The sequence below is a fragment of the Bos indicus genome, chromosome 19, assembly GCF_029378745.1.
Source record: "Bos indicus isolate NIAB-ARS_2022 breed Sahiwal x Tharparkar chromosome 19, NIAB-ARS_B.indTharparkar_mat_pri_1.0, whole genome shotgun sequence".
NCBI lineage: Eukaryota > Metazoa > Chordata > Mammalia > Artiodactyla > Bovidae > Bos > Bos indicus.
This window is the reverse complement of record NC_091778.1, coordinates 56007992-56032156: the sequence shown is the minus strand read 5'-3', so window position 1 is coordinate 56032156 and position 24165 is coordinate 56007992. Positions and strand designations below refer to the sequence as shown.

The window sequence follows — 24165 nt, the reverse complement described above, 5'->3', positions numbered from 1 at the left end:
CCGCAGCGCTTCTGGGCGAACACCGGCTCGGAGCGCCGCCCACGTCCGCCGGCCTGGAGTCGGCGCCTGCGCAGTTCGGCTGGGTCCCCGTTGTCAGCCCTCCCCCCTCCCTAGCAACCGTCCTCGCGCCCGCCTCCGCCCCTCGGCCGCCTTCGCGCACGCGCTCCCCTTCCGGCCTCCCGGCCCCGCCCTCCCCGTCACCCGTAACAACCACTCGAGCCGCGCCGGGCCCCTCCCGCTCCCGCCCCCGCCGCCCCCCCCGGCCCACTCCCCGGAACCGGCGGCGGAGCTGCGGCCGGCCGGCAGTGGAACGGCGACGGCGCCACGGAGCCGCCGGCATGAGCGCCCTCGGTCGCCCCGCGTCCCCGGCCCGGCTTTTCTGACGAGAGGTAAGCGCGCGTCTCCGCGGCGGGCTCCGAGCGCGCCCCCCGGCCCGGCCCCTGCGGGCGGCGCGGGGCTCTCGCGGCCGCCTCCCCGCCTAGCCCACCTTTCCCCGGCCCCTCGGCTCTGCTCGGCTCGCCTCAGCTCCGCGGCAGGGGTCGAGAGCGGGCCTTCCTTTCGCCCCGTGTTCCCCCCGACCCCCGTGAGGCTCCTACAGTATTGGGTCGCCCCCTCCTCGCCCCCATCACCTCCGATCTTCCCACCCCGGAGACCCCCTTTTCCTGGGGGAAGCGGAGTTTGGGTTCCCAGCCGGCCCCCGTGGTGCATCTCCCCGGGTCTCCCTGGGACTGGGGGCCCCAGAAACCGCGGCGCCGGGACCCCCCCCGCTCCCGCCCCGGCCCCCGCCAGATGGAGCCGAGGGCCCGGCCGCCCCTCCAGCCTGTTTGGGGTGGACTCGTTGAGTCCGGCCATTGGCTAATTTTAAAGCACCAATTGTCATGCAATAGAGGGCTGCCCTGGTCCACGGTGCCGCTTGGCCGTTGTAACTCCGGATTCCCACGTAGGACGTTGGTTTAGACCAGAGCATCCGAAGCTGGGAACTGGCAGGAGTTCAGAAGCTCGGGAATTACCAGGTTCTTGAGCGTAGTCGCTTCGGATTCTGCCAGGCAGTGGAATCCCGAATGGATGTTACGGGAGTCTTAACTGCGCATTCCTCTTTTTTTTTTTTTTTTTAAACATTCTCTCCCCAGCCCTACAACCCCTTTATATACCCAGTAAGTATCCTCTCTTTCTGTGGGAGATACCCTAAAATTAAATTTTACTAGTTAAAAATTTAAAAGGTTATCGAATTCCTGCTGTGTACCAGCATTATCAGGTTGGCAAAACTAAACAGAACTCTATCCCAGCGCACCAGGACCTGCCAGTCCCAGAATCAAGATTAATGACAGCATTCCAGTTGATTGTGGTGGATTCAGGAGTTTTGGCTCTGAGTCTCCTGATTTTAAGACTTCCCAGACGGAAGTGGCTCAGGCGGTAAAGCATATGCCTACAATGCGGGAGACCCCGGTTCGATGCCTGGGTCAGGAAGATCTTACGGAAGAAGGAAATGGCAACCCACTCCAGTACTCTTGCCTGGAAAATCCCATGGATGGAAGAGCCTGGTAGGCTACAGTCCATGGGGTCGCAAAGAGTCGGACACGACTGAGCCAGCCACTTCACTTCATTCCTGATTTTAGAGCTGGAAGTCTTACAGTGTTATCTCACCCTGAACCTCACTTCACAGAGGTGAATCTGAGTCCCAGAAAAGTCAAATGACTTGCTTGAGGTCGCCCCGAGTTACTCTTTAGCAGTTTTTCAGACTGCCAGATGTAGCCGTTTGCTGCCAGAACCTGGTCTTTCTGAGAGGTATGTGAAACATACCAGAGGAAGTTCCAGATCTTTTTAAATGTAATTAATATGGGTAGGAATCTTATGAAATAAAATATACCTTTGTAATTTTTTCTTTTGTTACAGCTAGGCTTTAGGCTCCTTGAGGATATTCCGTTTTGTACTTTTGAATATCCTCTCATCTTACTCAGCATAAAATAACTTTCTTAATAATTATCCTCAGCAGGACAGGTAGGCTCTTTGGATTTATTTTTCTTCCTTCCTTTTAAATAGGGAAGTGAAGTCCCATAGAGGGCTCCAAATAAAAGTATGTTTTTCAGAAAAATCCAGTTTAGGCTGAGGCCAGCCTCTGAATGTGCCCCTGGGAGAAGGATTCTTGACGGGTAAAGGAGGCTTGATTGCTTCCTGATATTACAGCTCTTTGAGGCTGAAAAAGTCAGTGGAGCCTCTAGCCAGAGGGCTTGGAGTGTCTGCCATTTGAAGACTGATCCCTGAAGTTGTTGTAGCCTGCGCAGTTAGAAAATGGAGATTGACAAGTTTCCTTTGAAAATAGCTTTTGAGGAGTATCCCATAATTTAAGACACTAGTATTTTTTTTTCCACTTGTATTTTTGTGTGTTCTGGGCTTAATATCTTAAAGTGCCACCATTTTTATTTGGCTTCTCATGGAAGTTGAAGAGAAAATGATTCAAGAACTAATTGTATGGGTTATTAGAATAATTGAATCTCGGCATTTCACTTGCTGGAAAGGACCCAGGGCGGCCCCAGGAGAGGCGGTGAGGCTGGTAAGGTAATTGAGTCCTCCAGCCCTCAGACCAGCGCTCCTTCCCTCGCTCCACTTGGACTTTCTTCACCTTTTCTTCCTGTCTTCCTGCCTTCCCTTGCCCTTGTATAATTAAGCATCATCTTTTGACTTGTATGTGCATAGAATTGTGATCTATTAAGGTTCCTTAGACTGTAGTCTAAGGAAGACTGTAGTATGTTGTGTAAATGCAAATTTTTTTCATATCATGGTTATTTATCACAAATGTTTGTGTTTTGCAGGTGTGAAAGGATTGCTGTTTTATTGCAATCATGGTGCAAAAATACCAGTCACCAGTGAGGGTGTATAAACACCCCTTTGAACTAATTATGGCTGTAAGTACTTTTCAGTTTTCTCTCTTGCATCTTATCTTCTTAGGTGTCCAAATTTGATTATCTGTTGCTCCACTTTTACATATTCTGTTTTTATGCTTATGAACTTTAGCAAGTTTGTGAATTTGTTTTTAAACTATAAGTCTCTGAAAATCAAAATCTGCATTTTTTTTTTTTTAAATTCATCTCAGGGTTGTGTGTGAATTTCAGTCAATTCTCCTTTTGAAAATACAGAAGTGGGATTGTGACTAAATAATTCTTCCTCTGGATTTTGCTCCTTTTTTGTTTAAGTAGAAAAGGGATGTAGAGAGTGGTTTTTTCCTTCTGCTGCTCATTTAGAATGAGGGTGAGTTCACTATATGAAGCTGAACACTGAAGGATGGAGCTTAATTTACAGGATTCTAAGGACTATGCTGAAATGAGCTTCCTCCCTTAATATTAAATTCTTGAGTCACATAAGAATTCCACAAATGGGGTAATTAAAAGTCTTAATTTTCTTTGTTATTTACCTAAAGAGATTGGCTCGAAGTAGTAATTTAATTAGAGGCCAAAAAAAAAACCCCAGACAAACTTTTTCCGCTCTCTTTTAGATTACTGTAAGGTATTCTTTCCCTTGGCTTCAGCGCATGTACTTTTTCAGCTGGTCAGAACCCTGGCTCTGGATCCAGTTTGACTTTGTGACATTTCTTACTGCATTCTTTCGGTTTCCATGTGAACAGTTCTTTTCGCTAAGAGTCAGACACGACTTAGCAACTGAACAACAACAACTCCTTTTCCTCCCTGTCTCTTTTGTGTTACCGTTAAGGTGTAATGTATGACTGGAGGATGCCTTGCTCGTGAAATACACCCTGATGAAAGTACCAGTCTGAACCAGAGCCTTTCAGCCCAGTGAGAGACCCTCAGCTCCTCCTGGTCCCTTGTAGTTAGCCCCTGTTTTGACTCTGACCAGAGATGAACTTCTGTATCTGTTCTGTGTACAAAAACTCAAGTGTTTTTGCATCTGGCTGGCTGCTCAGCATCATTTGTGAGATTTATCCAGATCAATTTAGTTTTGGAAAACAAAACTCAAGTCCTCTCAAGGGAACAATTTAGATTCAGGGCGTCTGTTTCTTAAATTGAGGTGTAATTTACAGACAGTGAAATGATCACATTAGGTTTACAGTTTGAAGTGTTGACAGAGTGACATGAATCTCTGTCAAGATGCAGAACCATTCCCTCCTTTACCTCAGAAAGCTCCCTGGTGCCCCTTTTCTGCCAGGTGTGAGATTTGTGTGTGTGGGGTGGGGGTGGATATTATTTGCTTCTGTGTTTTCCTTCAGTCCTAGGACTGTTCAGTGTTTTATGTTAATGGCTTACCAGGAAGGCTTGCTTCCTGTTTGCTGTGTGGGTCGTTTGGTCATAAAGAGCAGAGATCCACTGTGGCCTGAGAGGGGGGATATTGTTGTTGGAACACATGCTGTGTGTGATGGGATCGTACAGAAATCCAGGAATGTGGGCCTGCACGGGCTGAACTCCAGGAACCTGGCTTGGGGGGAGGGAGGGTGTTCCCAGCAGCAGTTGTCCCCGGAACTTCACCCTTCACCCCTTCGCCACTGGCTGCTTCACGCTCTCCTACCTTCCTCTCCTGTGGCTTCAGCTCACATGCTTTTTCAGCTGGTCAGAACTCTGGCCCCAGTTTAACTTTGTGGCATTTCTTGTCGCCTTCTTTCAGTTTCTAAGTGAACAATTCTTTTCACATTTCCTGGTTCAGATTCTAGAGATACTTGATCTGATCCTCCCTGCTGCCCACTCCGGTCCCAGGATGCTGGCTGGCCTGTGGATTCCTTGTGGGGCTTGGTCACCTGTCCCTTTCTGGTTGGCAGGGGCTGGTGGTGCTAGGAGATTAGTTTGGGGCAGTGGAGGACAGTGAGCCTGGGAGATGCTCCAGGGTGGAGGGGACAGGCACAGGACCTGGTGCCTTACGTTTTCTCTTATGTTGCAGACGACTTTTAAATATTGCTGCGACCCTGATCATTTGAGGCAAAGGCAGGTCTCTTAGGCAAACACTTGATAATAAAAAGGTATTTTGCTTACCTAATGTTCAGCTTCCATATTTTCCTTTTTTCACGGTTTTCAAAATGCTATAGTTTGCCTTGTCACATTTATGCAGGGATTTACAGAAGAATTTGAAATTGAACTTCTCAGCCACCCCTCAATCTTTTAAACTTAACTGGTTTTTCACTCGCTTCTGTTTTAAGCAGTAGTAAAATTTTTTGACTTGGAAGAAATTACGTTTTAATCTGAAAATGAAGTCTGTTACCCCTTCCCCTCCAGATTTAGGTAGAAACTGGAAGGCACAGTCTAGTGAGTTTGTGGGGTCCCTCGTGCTTTTCTCCCTGTAATTGTACTACATAAAATCCACAGTGTTTTCCTTGCTTGATTTTTCTCTTTTTGAGGAAAAACAAGTACAAAAGAGTTACTCTAAAATATTCTTTTCAGTTTATTCAGAGTGAGCAAAGACATTCAGTTAATGCAAGAACAGAACTATAATTTGAACAGAAATATTTTTGAGACCCTCCAAAAGTGACTGTGCTTCAGTAGTCACAGCGAGTGATACGGACAGAAGTGTTCGTCAGGTGGTCAGTTTGTGGTATTCACAGGTGATCCAAGTCCTGAGTTACAGGGTCCTGTGACGACCGTGGAAGGAAACGTCATGCCGTCCACTTAAAGCCTCTGTTTGTCTTAACCAGGAGTTCCGTTGTAATTTAGAATTGCCAGAATATGAGGTGGGAAGTGCCTGTGTCAGTAGTAGGTCCACGGTAGGTATCAAGTAAGTTAATTATTTTGATTGATTTCATGACAGTCTACCATTTGTTTTGGGGTCAGTATACTTGGTAGAATTAAAAAATCATCTACGAGTTAATGGTAAACAAGCAAAACTGAAGTGAAGGTGTTTGAGCAGGCATTTGTGGCCTCTGAGGGGCGTTCTGTTGTCAGATGTGAGCCCAGAGACAATGGTTGGTGCTTGGGTGAGTTGAGAAGCGCCCCGGCTGAGCCCCCTTTGAGGGTGAGGAGTCTGAGGCTCAGAGAAGAGAGAGCTTCTGCAGGTAGTTGGGGTAGAGTTTGCTGTTCTTTTTATTAGAATGTGTATCCTGGAATGTTTGTGGAGGGTTCTTGTCCTTGAAGAGTGACCTTTCCAGGCTCAACCAGAAATGTTTCCTGGGGCTGCTCTGCCCAACCTGTGGGAGGAGAGCTTAATCTGTGAAGGACATTCCAGTCGCTTGTACCCGCCGGTATATCTGTGGCCTCCCCTGGCCTAGTGAGGTGACCGCCGAGAAGGGACTTGGGTGGCAGGTGTGGTTCTGAGATGCTTGGACTTGAGTGTTTCATTTGGAAAGTTCTGAGATAAAACACTGATTTCAGAGCGTAAACATTTTCAGGTCCAGCTTCCTTCCTCCTGGCCTTCTTGGCCTTTCACAAATGATGCAGAGGAGAGTGAGTCCTTGGAGCAGAGGTCAGTGCGCAGTGTAAAGTGGGGTCAGGGTGCAGGTGAGACCGAGGGAGAGGAGGACCCGGGAGCCATGCCTCTGTGGCCACGGCGGCGGGGAGGCAAGGACCAGTCTCTGATGCGTTTCTCGGCGGGACAGCTGCCCCTGGACTGCTGGAACACGCGATGGCAGAGGCCCTGCTGCTCTCCTGTGCAGCCCCGTTTTATTTATTAATTTCTTTGGCTGCCTGGGTCTTCCTGGCAGCATGCAGGATCTTTAGTTGCGGCATGTGAAGTCTTACTAGAATTCACATGTGGAATCCCGTTCCTTGACCAGGGATCGAACCCCGGACCCCCTCCGTTGGGAGCGCTGAATCTCAGCTGCTGGACCGCCAGGCAGTCCCAAGCCCTGTTTCTCCAGGCATCCTGTCACCCGACAGCTCTGCTCACGTCCACTCCCCGAGCTCCCTGTTCTCTTCACCCTGTCGTGGGCTCCCAGACCCTGTTGGCCGTGTGGATCCCTAGCCGATGCACCTTCTAGATGATGCCCTTGAGTCACAGCTGTCTGCCTCCCTCTCCTGAGCGCCACCTCCGGTCCAGCTTTCGGGGGGGAGCCAGAGTTGTCCTTTCTCACTCACGCCCCTCCCTTTGGGCCTGCATCCTCCTGCTGGAAACAGGTTCCGCCTGTCAGCCCTCGGGGAAGTGATCGCTCTCATCAGTCACATCTGTTCTAAACTGCGTTGCATTTTCTCCAAGGCCCTTCGTATCCTGCCTTCCCTGTTCAAGCTTCTCTCATAATTGTGTGGACTTCCCAACGTGAATGTTTCCATCTATTCTGTGCTGTCCCTGTTTGCCACGGTGTCTTTTCTGCCCCCCCACCCGCTTCCTTTCTACACTTCCTTCCTTGCCTTAGATGTTCACCCCATCTAATCTTGATCTTAGCTGGCCCACCCCTTGCCCTGATGGCAGCTATGAAGCCCTTCGTGTTTCTCTCCTCCTTCATGGTGCAGTCAGTGGTAGGTGGTGGTAGGTGGTTTCTTTTATTTTCCAAGGTGCCCGAGTATTGCTCTCTAACTATTGTATATGTTCCTCAAGGGCAGAGACTATGTTTTCCTTTGTTCCCTCCAGTGTTGGTACCGAGCACACGTAGGCACACAGATATGTTTGATCGGCTGGTGTCCATTTGCTCACTTGAGCTTTCCGTATGAGGACTTGGGAGCTAGGTCTGACGGGTGAAGCTCAGATCTGATCTGCTTCAGATGAGGGCTCTGTGTTTTCTCCATGAAGAGAAGTAGCATGCTGCGAGCCTTCAGTTAACCGATGCCTCCTGGAAAAGCAGAGCCCTTTTGTGATGAAGTTGGCTTTTTTTTTTTAACACCATCATAAATTACGCAGAACCCATTTGACAAATTTTGTAGTAGTTTAAGTGGTATGCTTTTACAGGTTGAGTAACCAAAAAGCTCTCTCTTTCAGTGTGCGCTTGCTGACCAGTGGCTCCCACAACAGCATTTGGTTCTGTTCCTCTCATTCTCTTGCTTTCCTTTGGTTTGTTTTGGTCTCTGTTTTTTTTCCTTCCTTTCCTCTTTCCTCAGATATCTCATATCTTCCTACAAGACTAGAGGATGAAAGGAGATTTGCTGTGATTCTGGGTACAGAGTGGAGCCCTGCCGCAGACTTGCTCTGTAACCTGGTGACTAGGCTGGTCACTCGTGTAGACTGTTGGGAGGTCTGTAGAACTAAGCAGACCATAGACGTGCCAGTGGGAGAGGCAGGGCCTGGAAACATCCATGGCCTCCCCCCTCCCTTTCTGAAAGCCAGCCCCTGTGCCGCGCCCAAATGCAAGGTGAAATGAATCAGCAGAGTCATTTGTTGACATGTGAACTATGAATGTGTCTCTTTAAAATAGACCTTTGTATATATGTAAACCTTACTTCATCCATTCAGTTTATGCATCAGGACAGTTGGGGAGACATGTGGGGGACCCTGGGGTGTGCTTGTGTATCACAGCGCTGTCTAAGGAGGGTGTACACCAAATGCAGTCCAGTCTGCTCCTTCTAGGGTGAGGGCAAGGTTCGCAGAAATCTGAGCGGTCGAGCCCACCCCCCACCCCTGTGCAGCTGTTTCCGGGCTGTTCCTCGGTCCTGCTGGAGCCCATCTGGCTTTGTCCTCTTGCTCTGAGGCAGGTGGCTGCCCCCTGAAGCCCCATGTGCCCATCCGCCCCTCCTCCTTGCCCGAAGATACTGGGAGCCCCCGACCCCTCTTCCTGATTTTGTTCTCTTCCGCTGACCTGAGTCCCACGCATATTTGGTTTGTACCTTTATTTTAGTTATGAAATACTTTCATTCCATCGTTTGTTTTTCTTTTCGAAGCATGTTCTCTGCCTCTCATCCTAGATTTTATCCCTGAGCCCTTTATGCTTTCCAAGTTTCTGACAATTAGGTGTGTTACTGAAATACATCTTTTTCATTAATGGAGGTATAGATATATCTTCAGTCAGCCCAGTATGCAATAGAATTTATTTTTACTCAAAGAAATAAGCAGTCTTCATTTTGGGGTCACCAGCTTAAAAAGTTTTGTTCAGTCTAGAAGTGGAGAGAAACAATCCAGTTTTTCTGTTGATACATTAAGGATTCTGGTCAGTTTATTAATAGTGAGGGAGATTGTACTCTTTTCATTTATCAAGTTTTTGAATGCCATAGCGTAAATTCTGTTCTGTTTAGTAAAACCTGGAATGTGGTCAAATGTACTCAGCTTTGACAATGAGCAATCATTGTGCTTCCTTCACACGCTATTTTGTGCAGAACCAGGCTTTTTCTCTTCTCCTAAACCCACTCTCCCAACACGTTATGCCTCCTGAATTACTTTTAATGTGCTAGAGTGAATACAGCCGTGGTTCAGTAGTGGTTCTTATTTCAAGAAATAAAGCAGGATCTGATTCAGCTCCTTGCCTTCTTGATTTACCTGTTTTTGTCAAGGAAAAAAAAAAAGAAAAGGGTAAACCTTGTATTTTCGGAACCAAGTATGCAGAAGTAGAAAGGAAAGTTTGATGAATGCCCGCTTGCCCATGGTGTAGCTCCGAAAGCATCACCGTTTTGCCAGTTTGTTTCATTTATTCTTTCCGCTTTCCTCCTGCTGGTGTATATAAAAAGCAGATTTCAGGCATCTTGTTAATTCATCCTGAAACATACCTCGCACTGTAAAGACTTTTTTAAAAAAAATGTATGTATTTAGCTGCGTGAAGTCTCTCATTGTGGCACTTGGGCTTCTCTCTAGTTCTGGTGCACTTGTGGGATCTTAGTTCCCCATTCGGGGATTGAACCCACGTCCCCTACACTGGACCACCAGGGACGTGCCAGGACCTTTTTCTTTTGAAAAGTAACCACCGTGTCATTATCACATCTGAGAAGAGTTCTAATAATTCCTTGACATCATCCAGTCCCAAATCCATGTTCAGACTTTCTCTGCTAACACAATGTCTTTTTTTTTTTAACCTTCTTTGGATCCTCCTTCAGATAAACCTTAGCGTTCAGTTATTATATTTCTTCAGCCTCCTCTGTTCCCTCACATCCTCCTCTCCCTTTGTTTCCTTTCGTGTCATCGCTTTGTTACAGAAACTGGGTCATTTGTCCTTTTCAATTACCTTAACGTTTTGCTGATTTAATTGTTCATTACAGCCAGTTGGCACCGGGAGGAGTCACAGACCTCAAGTCAGTCAGTTCAGCTACTTTTTAGCAGCTTTGTCTAAACATTTGCTGATATTGCTGGTAGATATTGAAGCCAGCGATTATCCTTTGTAGTTTTGAGTTGCAAATGGGATGCAAAGCATTTTTTTTTTCAAATTAAACTGGGTCTTTCCAAACGCACTTCGTTGATCCTACTGTTTATAGAGAGCAGTTGAAGGGAGTTCATTTATTGGCAGATCTGACTAAGAGGCTCCCTATGTAGCGTCCGTGGTAAGCGCTTGGGGACCACCGAGGTGCAAGGAGGGGTCCCAGGCACCCTGGCCTGTCCTTTGTTCATGCTTCTTGCTTTACAGCCCTGGATGGGGATGTCAGTCTGGTTTGGGCAGTGCCCAGAGAGATTCACTGCAGAGAATTTTTGATGGGCAGGTGTGATCATTGATCTTTCTTGATTTTTAATCTGTATGAGTGAAAACAGTTTTATGTACTTCTAGTGGGATAATTTTACATGTTGCAACAGAAGGCATGTATTGCAGTAATAATTCCTTGAAAGGTACAGTTGATCTTGAGAGTACTGGCCTTGTTTTATTTGTTGTTGTTGTTGTTTTAAAGAAAAGTCTTTGTATGTATGTATGTAGATTTATGCAATTATCACCCTGTAAGATAATTGCTGTATATATCGTGATGTGTGCTGAATCCTTTTTCCATTCAGAAATCTGCCATGTTTATTTCATAGCTCTCTCCTACACGATTTGCATTCGTATATTCCTCGTGCACTGTTCACATGCATAGTGCGAATCTGAGTGATTGATAAGCGTCCGGTTCCTAAATGTCTCGCGTGTTTGACTGGATGACCGGCAGTGGTTCTCTTCCTCCTGGGTCTCTGGCCCTCCTCTGGTCACCCTTGCGTTTCTCCTTATTTGACTCACCTCCATGCTGCCTTGGGTACAGATGGGCTCTTCCTCTAATGATAACTTGTTTTGCTATTTCAAGACCCCGTAGTTATTCAACTAGTTTTGTGTTTTCTGGATGTCACAGTTTTAACTTGTGGTTAATGCTGTATTAATGAATATCCAGCTCTCTCAGCCGACCTCCCTTCCTGGCCAGCCTCGTCTGAACCCGTGGCTTCAACTGTCAGTTTATAAACCAAAGCTCTCAGGGCTCACCCTCAGCCTACACACAGGCGCTTCCAGGCGTCTAGCCAGCTCCGTGCTTGGAGAGCCCCACCTGGCCATTCCGAGGCAGACTTAGTAGGTCTGAACAGTACCCACCCTTCCTCGTGCCCACACAAAGAGCACACCCAACAGAACGCACGCAAGCATGTTAAAAACAATAGAATTCCTCTGAAAAGCTCTGCCTTTCCTCTGAACTGCTGCTTCTGAGGAATGCCACCGCCATGTGCTGACCCTCAGACCCGGAGCCCAGGCACCCCTGAAAGCCCCCACCCCTCCAACCCCAGTGATGGCCGGACCCTTGCCCATCCAGGGTGTCTGTTGACTTGGGTCTGAATCGTCCCCTCTGACGGTGTGGGCTCAGCCTCCATCACAGCATCCTTCACGTCCTCTGGACCCTGCATCCCAACCCTGTCTGCCCCACTCGCTTTTTCTCAGGGTTGCTGCCCCCGAGTCTCCCAGTTGGACGTCTGACCGCATTGCTTGCTAGTTTAAAATTCTCAAGTGGCTGCACCCCACCTTCAAGATGAGTTCGGAGCCTTGGCTCTGTCTTGGCTTCTAAGCCTCCTCATAGCCTCGTCGCCACAGGTGAGACCCCCCGTGCTCCCCAGTCGCGTCTTTGGGGTCGCTGGCCGCTCCCCAGGTGTGCGTCTGTTGCTGGCTTCGTGCTGGAGGGCCTTTCTCCGTCCTTCCCTCACCGGTCAGGTCAGTTCTCGGAGGAGTTCCCGCCCTGTGCTCTGTTGTCCCCCTGTCGCCTGGCTGGTCCCTGCAGCTTGTCACCTCTCCTTTCACATAAGCATCTTCAGGGTGGGAACCAGAACGTTTTGCTTTTTCTCCCAAGCCTACAGAGAAGCCTCAGTAATGGATTTGTCTGAAGAATAAGCCAGTCCTGAGATGCACACTCTCGCTTCTGCCATTACTGCTGCTTCTGGGAGTGAAAATTTTAACAAAAGGTCACATTGGAACATATTCTTTTGGTTGAATTTACTACTTATACTGTGTTTTGAAGGAATCTGATGCAATTTGGTTTTGAGTAAAATAGAGTTTATGTTCAGTGAACTGAAGCTTATAATTATTGTAGTTTTCTGAAAAATGTATCCTGCTTTATGTATTACTTAGTGTTTGAGTGGCTTTTTTCCCATAGTGATGAATTTGTTCAGCCACTAAGTCATGTCTGACTCTTTGCGACCAAAAAACTTCCTTTATGTGGTTCTCCTACAGAACATAAAATTCATTTAAAAATTCTTGACTCTGATAGAATGGTATTCTAATTTTCTTTTTTCTATCCCTATAGTTTTAAACCTGGAGGTTGCTTATTACATGACCCTTTTTCTTAATTGAATAAGTTACTCTGTAGCAGTAGGTAAAATGCGTTTCTTTGCCTAGCTTGGCGCCTATATCTGTCTTTAAAACCAAGTTCAGAACTAAAAGCTGAAGGTATTTATTTTAAGAAGTAAATCTAAGAGAGAGTTGTATTGCAGTATTTATGCTCTTAACGTTTAGAAAGCTCTTCCCCAAACACATCGTATCTTTATGTCATTTAACACAGAGTTGGTCTGGGATGTAATTGTGACAGGTCGAAATTCTTATTCTCAGCTGCGTCAGGATTTCCGGGGCAGGCCCAGCAGTTGGGTTTCACAAGCCCTGGTTCTGATGCCTGCACAGGTTGGAGGACCACTGGTTTGGATGTCCTTAATTTGATGTGTACCGAATGGAGTAGAAGAAAGAAAATTGGTTTCAGTTATAACTTTTCCTTACTTGAAAATCTTCGAAAGGATAGATTCTTTTAACAGGTTGTGTAATAGAGACTCGTTAATGATACTTTCTTTAGAAGGATCTAGCGTGTACTAAAAGGAGGCTGTTTGCTGTACGTGCTTCTCCAGACTGTTCTTTGCGAGTTTATATAGTGATACCAAAACTCTGTTAACAAGCATGTGCCTGTCTTAACTGAATCATTTGTGTGGCTTTACTTGCTAATTTTCAGGTGGAGTATAAAAAAAGATTTATACTCTTTTTTATGTGGTAAAATATACGAAAGATTTACCATTTTAACTATTTCCAGTTACAATTTGGCTTCCCTGATAGCTCAGTTGGTAAAGAATCCATCTGCAATGCAGGAGACCCTGGTTCGATTCCTGGGTCAGGAAGGTCCCCTGGAGACGGGATGGGCCACCCACTCCAGTATGCCTGGGCTTCCTTTTGCGGCTCGGCCAGTAAAGAATCCGCCTGCAGCACAGGATACCTGGGTTCGATCCCTGGGTTGGGAAGATCACCTGGAGAAGGGAAAGGCAACCCACTCTAGTATTCTGGTCTGGGGAATTCCATGGACTGTGTAGTCCATGGGGTCGCCAAGAGTCGGACGCGACTGAGTGACTTTCACTTTCAAGGACATTCACAGGTTGTATGACCATCACCACCATTCATCTGCAGAACATTCTTATCTTCCCAGATGGAGACTCTGTCCCCATTAGACACTGACTCCCCATCCCCACCCCTCTCTACTTTCTGTCTCTATAGATTTGACTATTCTAAGTACCTCTTATGAGAGAAATTACACAATATTTATCCTTCTATAACTTGCTTATTTCACTTAGCATATTGTCCTCACAGCTCCTTCATGTTGTAACATGTCAAAATTTTTTTCCTTTCTAAAGTTGAATAATCTTATATGTGTGTGTGTGTATACACACTACAGTTTGTTTATCCATTCTTTCATCGGTGGACAGTTGAGCTGTTTCCACTTTTTGGCTGTTGTGTTTATTGTTTAAAGTCTAGTTGACTATTATGTCAGCCAAAAATAAGTGCACATCTCTATAGATTTTTTTTTTTTATCTTTGAATTCAACCGCTGTATTTTGTTCCACCTGTTCAAGATACAGCTCTAGTTTGCATCTCATGGTTGCCTTTGCCGTTAGTTCATAACAAAGAAAGAACAGCATCTGAGAGCAGGTGTAGATTGATGAGCTGGGGGGATGCACTGTCGGGGGGCTCCCACCATAAAGGAAGGGATGTGGTAGAGAAAACAGAAACGAGCACTTCACGGTCCGGGAGGCACAACTTGTGTAATAGGCGTTTAATAAACGGTGCTTGATAGATATTTTCCTGATGCATAGACCGACTCCTGCTATCAGCCTACTGACGATGGCGCTTTTATTCTGGTTCATGAGGCCAGATAATATTTCCATAGCTCATTACATTCTTTTATGTGGGCAAACACATGGCATCTATAAAAGCTGACAGCTGCAAGTCCCTGGAACACCAAATGCTCTTCTGAAGTCCACGGACTCATTTTTTACACTCTGGAAAAGGGAAACAGCGCTCTGCCAAATCCAACTTCATTTGAAGAAGAATATGCAAAACTGCTATTTTTATTGTCACATATACTCAGTTTGCTATTAGAAAGTTTTATGGATTAGAAATAGTTTTGGAAAGTCCTGGCATGTTTTGGATTCTGTTGGATCATGAATCAGTCACTGACGTTTAAATTTAAAAACTAAGAGAAGAGAAAGCCTTTGTAGCGCTCCAGACATTCTTGTTTGCCTAGGGCTCGAGTAACTGTGGCCTGTGAGACATTTGTCCTTCAAGATTTATTGACAGTGACAGATATCTTAAGTATAAAGATCTACTTAAAGATGTGTGTACCTCTGTGTTTTCTGACTAGTGTCCTTTAATTTTCTAACTGGGATTGGTTAATGTTGTGCTTTTTGTTCTAATCTGCCATTATCTTCCTCATCCCTTCATCTGCTGGTGGACATTTAGGTTGCTTCCATGTCTTGGTTACTGTAAATAGTGCTGCCGTGAACTTTAGAAGTGCACGAATCTTTTCAGATTATAGTTTTCTCCAGATACCTGCCCAGGAGTGGGCTTGCTGGATCATAGGGCAACTCTCGTTTCTTAAGGAACCTCCATCCTGTTTTCCACGGTGGCTGCACCGGCTTACATTCCTACCAACGGTGCGGGAACGTTTCCTTTTTTCCACACCCTCTCCAGCATTTGTTATTTGTAGACTTTTTAATGAAGGCCAGTTCTGACTGGTGTGGGGTGACGTCATTGTGGTTCCGATTTGCATTTCTCTAATAATTAGCAACGTTGAACATCTGTTTATGTGCTTGTCACACATCTATATGTCTTTGAAGAAAATTAGGTCTCTTGAGGTCTTGGGCCCATTTTTTGACTGTGGTTGTTTGCCTCACAATACTGGTTTAATGGTTGAAAGCAAATACAAAAAGAATAGAGGTGGAATTAATATGTAAATGATGTGCTTGAGCCAAGTATACGCTAAGTTCCTCTGCAGACAGGGGGCTGTACAGATAAAGACTTAAATAGAAGTGGTAGGAGTGGTGAATCTCCAAAGGCCTGCCTTGGTGCAGGCCTGCCAGGTTTGAAAGCAGCCGTGCCCTGCTGCTCAGTCCCATGTTGAAGGAGGACTTCGTCTTCAACAAATTGTCATCTTTCTCGTTAAATGTATATTGTGTTAGTTTGAGTTTTATAATGGTATGAGTTTTTGCCTAGTTTGTACATATTTAAGTAACATTATAATGAAAAATAACTGGTCAACACTAAAGGTCCAAGGAAACTTCCATCTTTTGATCACTAAAGCCATTTTTCTTGAGTTAGAGGTTTGGCTATACTTTCATGAATTCCAGATCCATCAGCTCCTTAAATTGGGTTTTGTTTGACATGCAACCAAGGTTGAAACCAACCAGAGGTTGGAGAGGGGGATAAACATTCAGTTGAGTGGCTTGTTGGCTCAGCCGTTCTCAGGGGTAGTGGGCAGCCCTTCCACACGGTAGGTCATGAATGATAGCTCTTTGACAGTTGTTTTAACTGAGTATTGACTGGTGAGGCTAAGAGTGGAAACTTGGGATGGCAGTGTCTTCAACTTCCGCGTCTGACTTAGAGCTGTGGAAACTGACACTCTGCTTCATCACCCTGCGGGAGAATGGTAGGGGCAGGAGTGGGGGGCGGAAATGTCCTTCTGTAAAGTTTGTGATTCTCATGGTCATGTTTCTTTTTCATGATGGATTGTGAAGTCCTCAAATCAACTGTACTACGTTTTGAACTTAAAGCTTAAAACTTTTAAGTCTGTTTCATTGGAGATTGTTAGTTGTATCAGACCAGATCAGATCAGATCAGTCGCTCAGTCATGTCCAACTCTTTGCGACCCCATGAATCGCAGCATGCCAGGCCTCCCTGTCTATCACCAACTCCTGGAGTTCACTCAGACTCACATCCATCGAGTCAGTGATGCCATCCAGCCATCTCATCCTCTGTTGTCCCCTTCTCCTCTTGCCTCCAATCCCTCCCTGCATCAGAGTCTTTTCCAATGAGTCAACCCTTCGCATGAGGTGGCCAAAGTACTGGAATTTCAGCTTTAGCATCATTCCTTCCAAAGAAATCCCAGGGCTGATCTCCTTCAGAATGGACTGGTTGGATCTCCTTGCAGTCCAAGGGACTCTCAAGAGTCTTCTCCAACACCACAGTTCAAAAGCATCAATTCTTTGGCGCTCAGCCTTCTTCACAGTCCAACTCTCACATCCATACATGACCACAGGAAAAACCATAGGCTTGACTAGACGGACCTTTGTTGGCAAAGTAATGTCTCTGCTTTTGAATATGCTACTAGGTTGGTCATAACTTTCCTTCCAAGGAGTAAGCGTCTTTTCATTTCATGGCTGCAGTCACCATATGCAGTGATTTTGGAGCCCAGAAAAATAAAGTCTGACACTGTTTCCACTGTTTCCCCATCTATTTCCCGTGAAGTGATGGGACCGGATGCCATGATCTTCGTTTTCTGAATGTTGAGCTTTAAGCCAACTTTTTCACTCTCCACTTTCACTTTCATCAAGAGGCTTTTTTAGTTCCTCTTCACTTTCTGCCATAAGGGTGGTGTCATCTGCATATCAGAGGTTATTGATATTTCTCCCAGCAATCTTGATTCCAGCTTGTGCTTCATCCAGTCCAGCGTTTCTCATGATGTACTCTGCATAGAAGTTAAGTAAACAGGGTGACAATATACAGCCTTGACGTACTTCTTTTCGTATTTGGAACCAGTCTGTTGTTCCATGTCCAGTTCTAACTGTTGCTTCCTGACCTGCATACAGGTTTCTCAAGAGGCAGATCAGGTGGTCTGGTATTCCCATCTCTTTCAGAATGTTCCACAGTTTATTGTGATCCACACAGTCAAAGGTTTTGGCATAGTCAATAAAGCAGAAATAGATGTTTTTCTGGAACTCTCTTGCTTTTTCCATGATTCAGCGGATGTTGACAATTTGATCTCTGGTTCCTCTGCCTTTTCTAAAACCAGCTTGAACATCAGGAAGTTCACGGTTCATGTATTGCTGAAGCCTGGCTGGGAGAATTTTGAGCATTACTTTACTAGCGTGTGAGATGAGTGCAATTGTGCGGTAGTTTGAGCATTCTTTGGCATTGCCTTTCTTTGGGATTGGAATGAAAACTGACCTTTTCCAGTCCTGTGGCCACTGCTGAGTTTTCCAAATTTGCTGGCATATTGAGTGCAATAGTTGCACAGCCTCATCTTTCAGGATTTGAAATAGCTCAACTGGAATTCCATCACCTCCACTAGCTTTGTTCGTAGTGATGCTTTCTAAGGCCCACTTGACTTCACATTCCAGGATGTTTGCGTCTAGGTCAGTGATCACACCATCGTGATTATCTGGGTTGTGAAGATCTTTTTTGTACAGTTCTTCTGTGTATTCTTGCCATCTCTTCTTAATATCTTCTGCTTGTGTTATAACCAGAGGCAAAGTAGGGCTGGAGCTATAGAGGGATGGGAAGCAGTTTCCAAACAAGCTCTGCCTTCAGGGGCCTTCTTATCTCCTGGAGGGGAGTGGTAGGGCAGGCCTCTGCGCAGGGCCTTGGGCACCACGTGGGCAGCTGAACCCAGTGTACAGCCCATTGGGGAGATCTGGTTGCTAGGCCCCCGGTGATCCCAGAGCTGAACCACCATTTAAGAAACACTTAAAGAACATCTGAAAGATGCAGGAGTAAGGATGAGCTTGTGTGGGTTCAGTGTGCTACTGTCTCATTCATGGCTCACACTTACGTGGGTAGGCTCTTCTCCCCACTCTGCCCCCTTTGTTGAGATGTAATTGACATATAACATTGTGTTTGTTTGTGTGTGTGTTAGGTCACTTCAGTCATGTCTGACTCTTTGCGATCCTATGGATTGTAGCCTGCCAGGCTCCTCTGTCCGTGGGATTTCCCAAGCATGAATACTGGAGTAGGTTGCCATTTCCTTCTCCAGGAGATCATTCTGACCTAAGGATCGAACCTGTGTCTCTTATGTCTTTTGCATTGTGGGAAACCCTTAGTGTTTGTTTAAGGTGTGCAGTGTAATACTTTATGTTCCTTGAGAAATGATTACCACAAAAGTTGACATCCATCACCTCACAGTTACACATTTTTTTCCCTTGTGATAACTTTTAAGATCTCTTAGCAACTTTCAGATGTACAATACAGTGTCGTTAAGTAAAGTCACCATGCCGGATATTACATCCCCAGGACTTACAACTGGGACTTCACAACTTTAGAGGTAGGCGCTTCTCTTATTCCACTTTACAAAGAGGAAACTGAGATTTAAACTGCTTGCCAGGTGACCTGACTGCCTTGCCCACTGTCCGTGGTGCAGGTGCCAGGGTTCCGCGTGGCCGCACACACGCCCAGACCACGTGCAGCTTGGCTCACGTCCACACAAACCCGGATCTCGCTTGTCAGCAGGACAGCCGCGGACCCCGGGGTTTTCTGACTTTGGACAAAGCCAGGTTGCATCCTTTGCTTTGAGGTTCCTCCCCAGTCCTCCTCCCCCAGCCTTCTTCTCCCTCCTGCCTGATCTGTGCTGACCCGGTTCCCAGCCAGGCAGTAAGCTTCCCCCTCGTGCTCCATCTTTGGTGGCATGCAGCCCATCTTCGTCTTTTCTGTAACAGAAGGCTGGCGCTTGTAGGTGGTACCACTGAGATTCAAATCAGGGCCTGCTGACACAGGAGCCCAGGCTCTCCATCGGCTCTGCCTTCTGGTTCCCTGGTTGGTGTCTGGTCCTGAAGTGACAGTGCTGGAGGCGGGGAGGGAAAGGACGCTGCGGGCTAGCTGAGGCCAGTGACAACAGTTGGGTGGCGGGCTGGGGGAAGGGAGTGGCTCGGAAGTTGCTAGGAGCTGTGAGTTTAAAAACAGTTTGAGGCCATGCGTGCCGGGGCACTTGGGTTGAAAGTTGTACAGGGTTGCCCGGCGGCAAGGGCTTTGTCCTTGAAACAGTAGGTGTCTCTCCAGGGCTGTAGGAATAGTCTAATGTTTACATTCATTCAGGCCGAGAAGAGGGCTGAGCCACTGGTTTCCTGATGGGAGTTCTTTCCCATCCAAGTGTATTGTGTCTCTTCATTCTGTGGAACATGTTACTACCATTAGCGTTAAGCCCGATTCAGGGCTCCCTGCAACCAAAACCTTTCAGGGAACTCTTGTTTCCTCAGCAGTCCCTCTCCCCCCACTCATTTTATGAAAGTTCTCTTTCGGCTTTGATCATGTTAATCTTCAGGGCCATATCTGCTTCTAGCAACTGAGTTTAGTGTAGAATTAACGAGTTATATAACTAAATCAATATGTTTCTTGTATTTTCTTCACACTACAGAGGGAATATTTCACTGTCAATCCCTAAGTTGAAGTGATATCATTTCTATCTTTATTTCTGTTGACTTTTTCTTTTTCCTTATAGAAGGAGACCTCTATGATACTATTCACACCTGGTTCCTTTCTTTTTTTAGTGGGCTAATTATAAACTTAAAATGGTTTCCAGCCAAGTCTCATGTTATTTACATCTTGTGTTTTTAGGGCCATGGAAGAAAAAATTGTCATTTTAGCCCGGTGAGCAAGGATTTTGAGGGTGAATTTTTTTTTTTTAAGCCATTCACATTAGATTCTCTTCCTCTTTCTGTGCCAAGCTAAATCAGTCCCTGGGCCGTGGGTGGCAGCGTCTTTGCTTAGTGATCAGGCACCTTTTTCCTCTTTTTGAGTATTGTATGTACTCTTTGTCAGGGCTGCCAAACACTCTTCCGTCTTCTTTTTCTTAATCTTCTACAATTCTGCACATCAAAAATGAAGAAACTAAGATGAAATTGAAGATGAAGAAGATGAATTACTCAACAATGCCGAGTAAGCTTCCCAAGGCCCTCTCTGGGACTGGAGCTGGGTCTTCTCTCCCAGGGCCCGTCCCCTGAGACGTGGCGCTGCTCTGGGTTCGGATTCCGGGACTTGACTTCTCTCAGCCTCTGTTTCCTCATTTGAAAGTGGGGAGAAGCTCATTCTGTAGCAGGAGCCTGCCTAGTACGTGCACCCACCTTTGTGAACCCACTTGCCGTGTGTGTGCAGGCTCCCCAGGCAAGCGGTGCTGGGGTGCCGCTCCTGCCTTGCGGCCCCCTTCGTGAAAGCTCTCGGGGGGGACGGCCCTGGTCTTTCCCTCCTGCATCCCGGGTGCCTGCTCTGCAGTGTTTGTCGTGGGAGAGAATGTTGAATAAAGGATGTTATGAATTTCTCTAGGTTCTTCTTAGAAGAACTTTTGCATTTTCCAATAGCTCAGGTAGTTAATAGGCTATTTACCTTTGGCCAGGGTGTTACTTGACTCCTTTTTTTCTTTATATTTAATAGATTATAATTTTTAGAGCAGTTTTAGGTTTACATTACAGAAAATTGAGCAAGTAGTATGGGATTTCTATATATCCCTCTACAGCTTCCCCTGTATTAACATCTTGTGTGGTGTGTTTCTTTCATTGGTGAGCCAGTGTTTGTATGTTATTATTAACTATAATCCATCATCTCCATTAGGATTCACTGTGTGTTTTACAGGCCTTTGGGTTTTGACAAATGTCTAACATCCCATATCCACCAGGACAGTGTCCTTGGAGTGGTTTCTCTGCCCTAAAACTCCTCTGTGCCCCACCCTTCATCCCTACCTTCTCTCCCCAACACTTGGCGGCCCTGGGTCTTTTTATTCTCTCAGTACTGTTGCCTTTTCCAGTTACCAGAGAGTTGGTATCATACAGTCTGCAGCCTTTTCACATAAGCTTCTTTCAAAGCTGTAATCATTTAAGTTTCTCCCACCTCTTTTGTGGCTCGATAGTGCATCTCACTTTATTGCTGAATAAGACTCCATTGTGTGGATGTACCATGCACAGACTGTGTATCCATTCACCTTTCGTAGGACATCTTGGTTGCTTCCTGTTTTTGGCAATTATGAATAATGCCGTGGTGCTGCTTTCCTTTTCACTTAACCTTGAGTTTTCCTGCTGTGCTGATGACGGCAAATCAAGCTTCTTTATCAGGAAATACTGGTCACTATTAGAAATGCTTCCCAGAGTTGGCCTGCCAATTAAAACTATATGCATTTATGTTTTTATTGTTTTCCCCCACTTTATTGAGATGTAAATGACAAATAATAAACTATATCTTTTAAAGATATATAATTGGATGAGTTTTGACGTGTATACCTGTGAGACCATCACTGTAGTGAAGTTAGCATTGTGAGTCAGCCAAGATCAGAGCAACTTCTTGAACTTGAAATGTAGCTAGTGAGACTGAGGGAGTGAATTTTAATGTTCTTTAATATTTAAATTTAAATATTCACATGTGGTTGGTGGCTGCAGATTATAGAAGAGGTGGCTCTAGAGTGCATCTGTTCATTGAGTAGAACGGTGGGGGTTACCCTCCTTATTCATATTCGTGCTCTCCTCTCCTCCCCACTTCTTTCTTGGGTTAAATGTACATAGTCAGATTTGTGTGCGTAAGTGAGAAATGCATTTGTTGAGACCCCCTTGTGTAACAGAGAGCAGTTAAGTACAAGTGATAGTCCATTGGCCTTATGATCCTTTCTGTTTTATTTCAGATTTTTATCTTTCACTGTTTAGACTGGTTGGCATTTAAAATAACTCTTGCGTTTTTGTGGGAAAATAATTACATGGAACCCGTTACAGTTAATCACTTAGATCAGAAGTGGGCACACGACAGCCTGCTGTCTGTTTTTGTTCAGTTCAGTCGCTCAGTCGTGTCTGACTCTCTGCGACCCCACGGACTGCAGCACGCCACGCCTGTCCATCACCAACTCCCGGAGATAACTCTAACTCATGTCCATCGCATCGATGATGCCATCCAACTGGCTCATCCTCGGTCGTCCCTTTCTCCTCCTGCCTTCGGTCTTTCCCAGCATCAGTTTTCCCCGCGTCTGTTTTTGTACACCAGCTAAAATAGGTCTTTATATTTTTTAGCGATTGGGAAAAATTCTAGACTGTTTCATGGCTTGTGAAAAGTATCTGAAATTCAGATTTCAGTCTCTATAAATACACTTTTATTGGAACCGAGCTCTATTCGGGTTGTTCACATATTGTCTATGGCTGCTTCTGTCCTCAAAAGGCAGAGTTGAATATTTGTCACAGAGACTGTCTGGCCCAGAAAGCTGAAAATATTTACTGTTTGGCCCTTTACTTATGTGAAAAGTTTGCTCACCGGTCTTAGATTTTTGAAGGCCTTTATGCAGAAGTTGGAAATTTAGCTTGGGCACTGGACCTTTTGTATTTGATGGAAAGTTTGATAGTATAGGGTGATCAGTTGGATTGAAGCTCGTTTGTTTTCATTTTTAAAATACACTTACTGAATTATTTGGCTGCCTTGGGTCTTAGCTGTGGCACCTGGGCGTCATTGTGGCCACAGGCTCGGTGGTCGTGGCGCGTGGGCTTAGTTGCTCTGCCACATATGGGATCTTAGTTCCCTGATCAGGGGTCGAACCCTTGTCCCCTTGCATTGCAAGGTGATTTCTTAACCACTGGACCACCAAAGAAGTCCCTGTTTGTATTTTGAATAATGTATTTATAGGCAGAGGAATTTGTGGACGAATGAATAAAATTTAGAGCCCTTGGAGCCACAGTTCCCAAAGTGTGTTCTGAGGCACCCCAGAGCACCCGGGCTATAGGACAGTTTCCGTTTTTGAGGAAGCACTGTGATACTCCACCTTTCACAAACACTGCAGACTCTTGGTTCAGGGTAGTTCACGGTTTCGGGATCACACTGCACGTCCTTTGATGATGTTGCATCTCTGTGCGGCTGGGGTTGCGGTGGTTGCTGTGCGTTGTGTGCAGCAGGAAGTCACAGCAGCGGCAGTGTGAGTCTGAGAGGAGTGCACGCGCATCCTCAGATCACTCTCGCTATTTAGGACTGAAGCAAAACGTTTTCTCCTTCAACTTAAGAAGCATATTATTTTTCAAATGGTTACTAAGTTATTAAGACCCAAATGCTTTTTAAGTTGTTTGGACCCCATAATCTAATAAGTGGTATTTCCTTTGGCCTCGGGCACCGTGAAAAAGTCGAGATTCCAAGGGTGCCAGGAACCCAAATTTGGGAACCTCTGGCATTCTGCCCCAAGAGACAGTGCTTTAAGGACCAATGACTCCAGATACCTATCAGAAATGTCGTGCGTGATTGTCTTCAAGTAATAAACCCACTCCAGATACCCAATCAGAAATGTCATGCATGACTGTCTTCAAGATAATAAACCCACTCCGGATACCCCATCAGAAATGTCGTGCATGATTGTCTTCAAGATAATAAACCCATGGAAGTATGGAGCCCCCAGGCTGTTGTCTGAAATGTCAGTCTTGAGATCTTTCAGAAACACGAAGCAGTTTGGACAAGTATGGGCCATAGTTTTCTAATCTGAATTAACACGCGCAAGATGCAGTTAGTCAAGCATACTGATTATCCTTTGAGTTTTATTTGAAAATCCAGTAGCTCTGTTAGTCTGTTAAAGTGTGTTAACAAAAGTTCTTATCCTTTAACAAAAGCATTTCATGTTCAGAACTCTTGGAGCAAAGGAGCGGATGTGAGTAAAGGAACTGATGTGTTGATGCAAAGTCCCTCAGCGTGTCTTCCAGGGCCTGCCTGTCCCCCTCTGTT

The 24165-nt window shown here is 45.8% G+C and overlaps 1 protein-coding gene across 1 annotated transcript in view; it reads left to right on the top strand.

The window, feature by feature from the left end:
- The first annotated feature begins 237 nt into the window (after positions 1–237).
- The window catches only part of SEC14L1 (SEC14 like lipid binding 1), a 49420-nt gene continuing 25492 nt past the window's right edge, over positions 238–24165 (top strand). Inside the window, exons 1-2 of the mRNA XM_070774010.1 lie at positions 238–389; positions 2811–2903. Of these exons, the coding sequence (XP_070630111.1) occupies positions 2841–2903 (63 nt within the window). The 5' untranslated portion in view covers positions 238–389; positions 2811–2840. The remainder of the gene's footprint in view (positions 390–2810; positions 2904–24165) is intronic.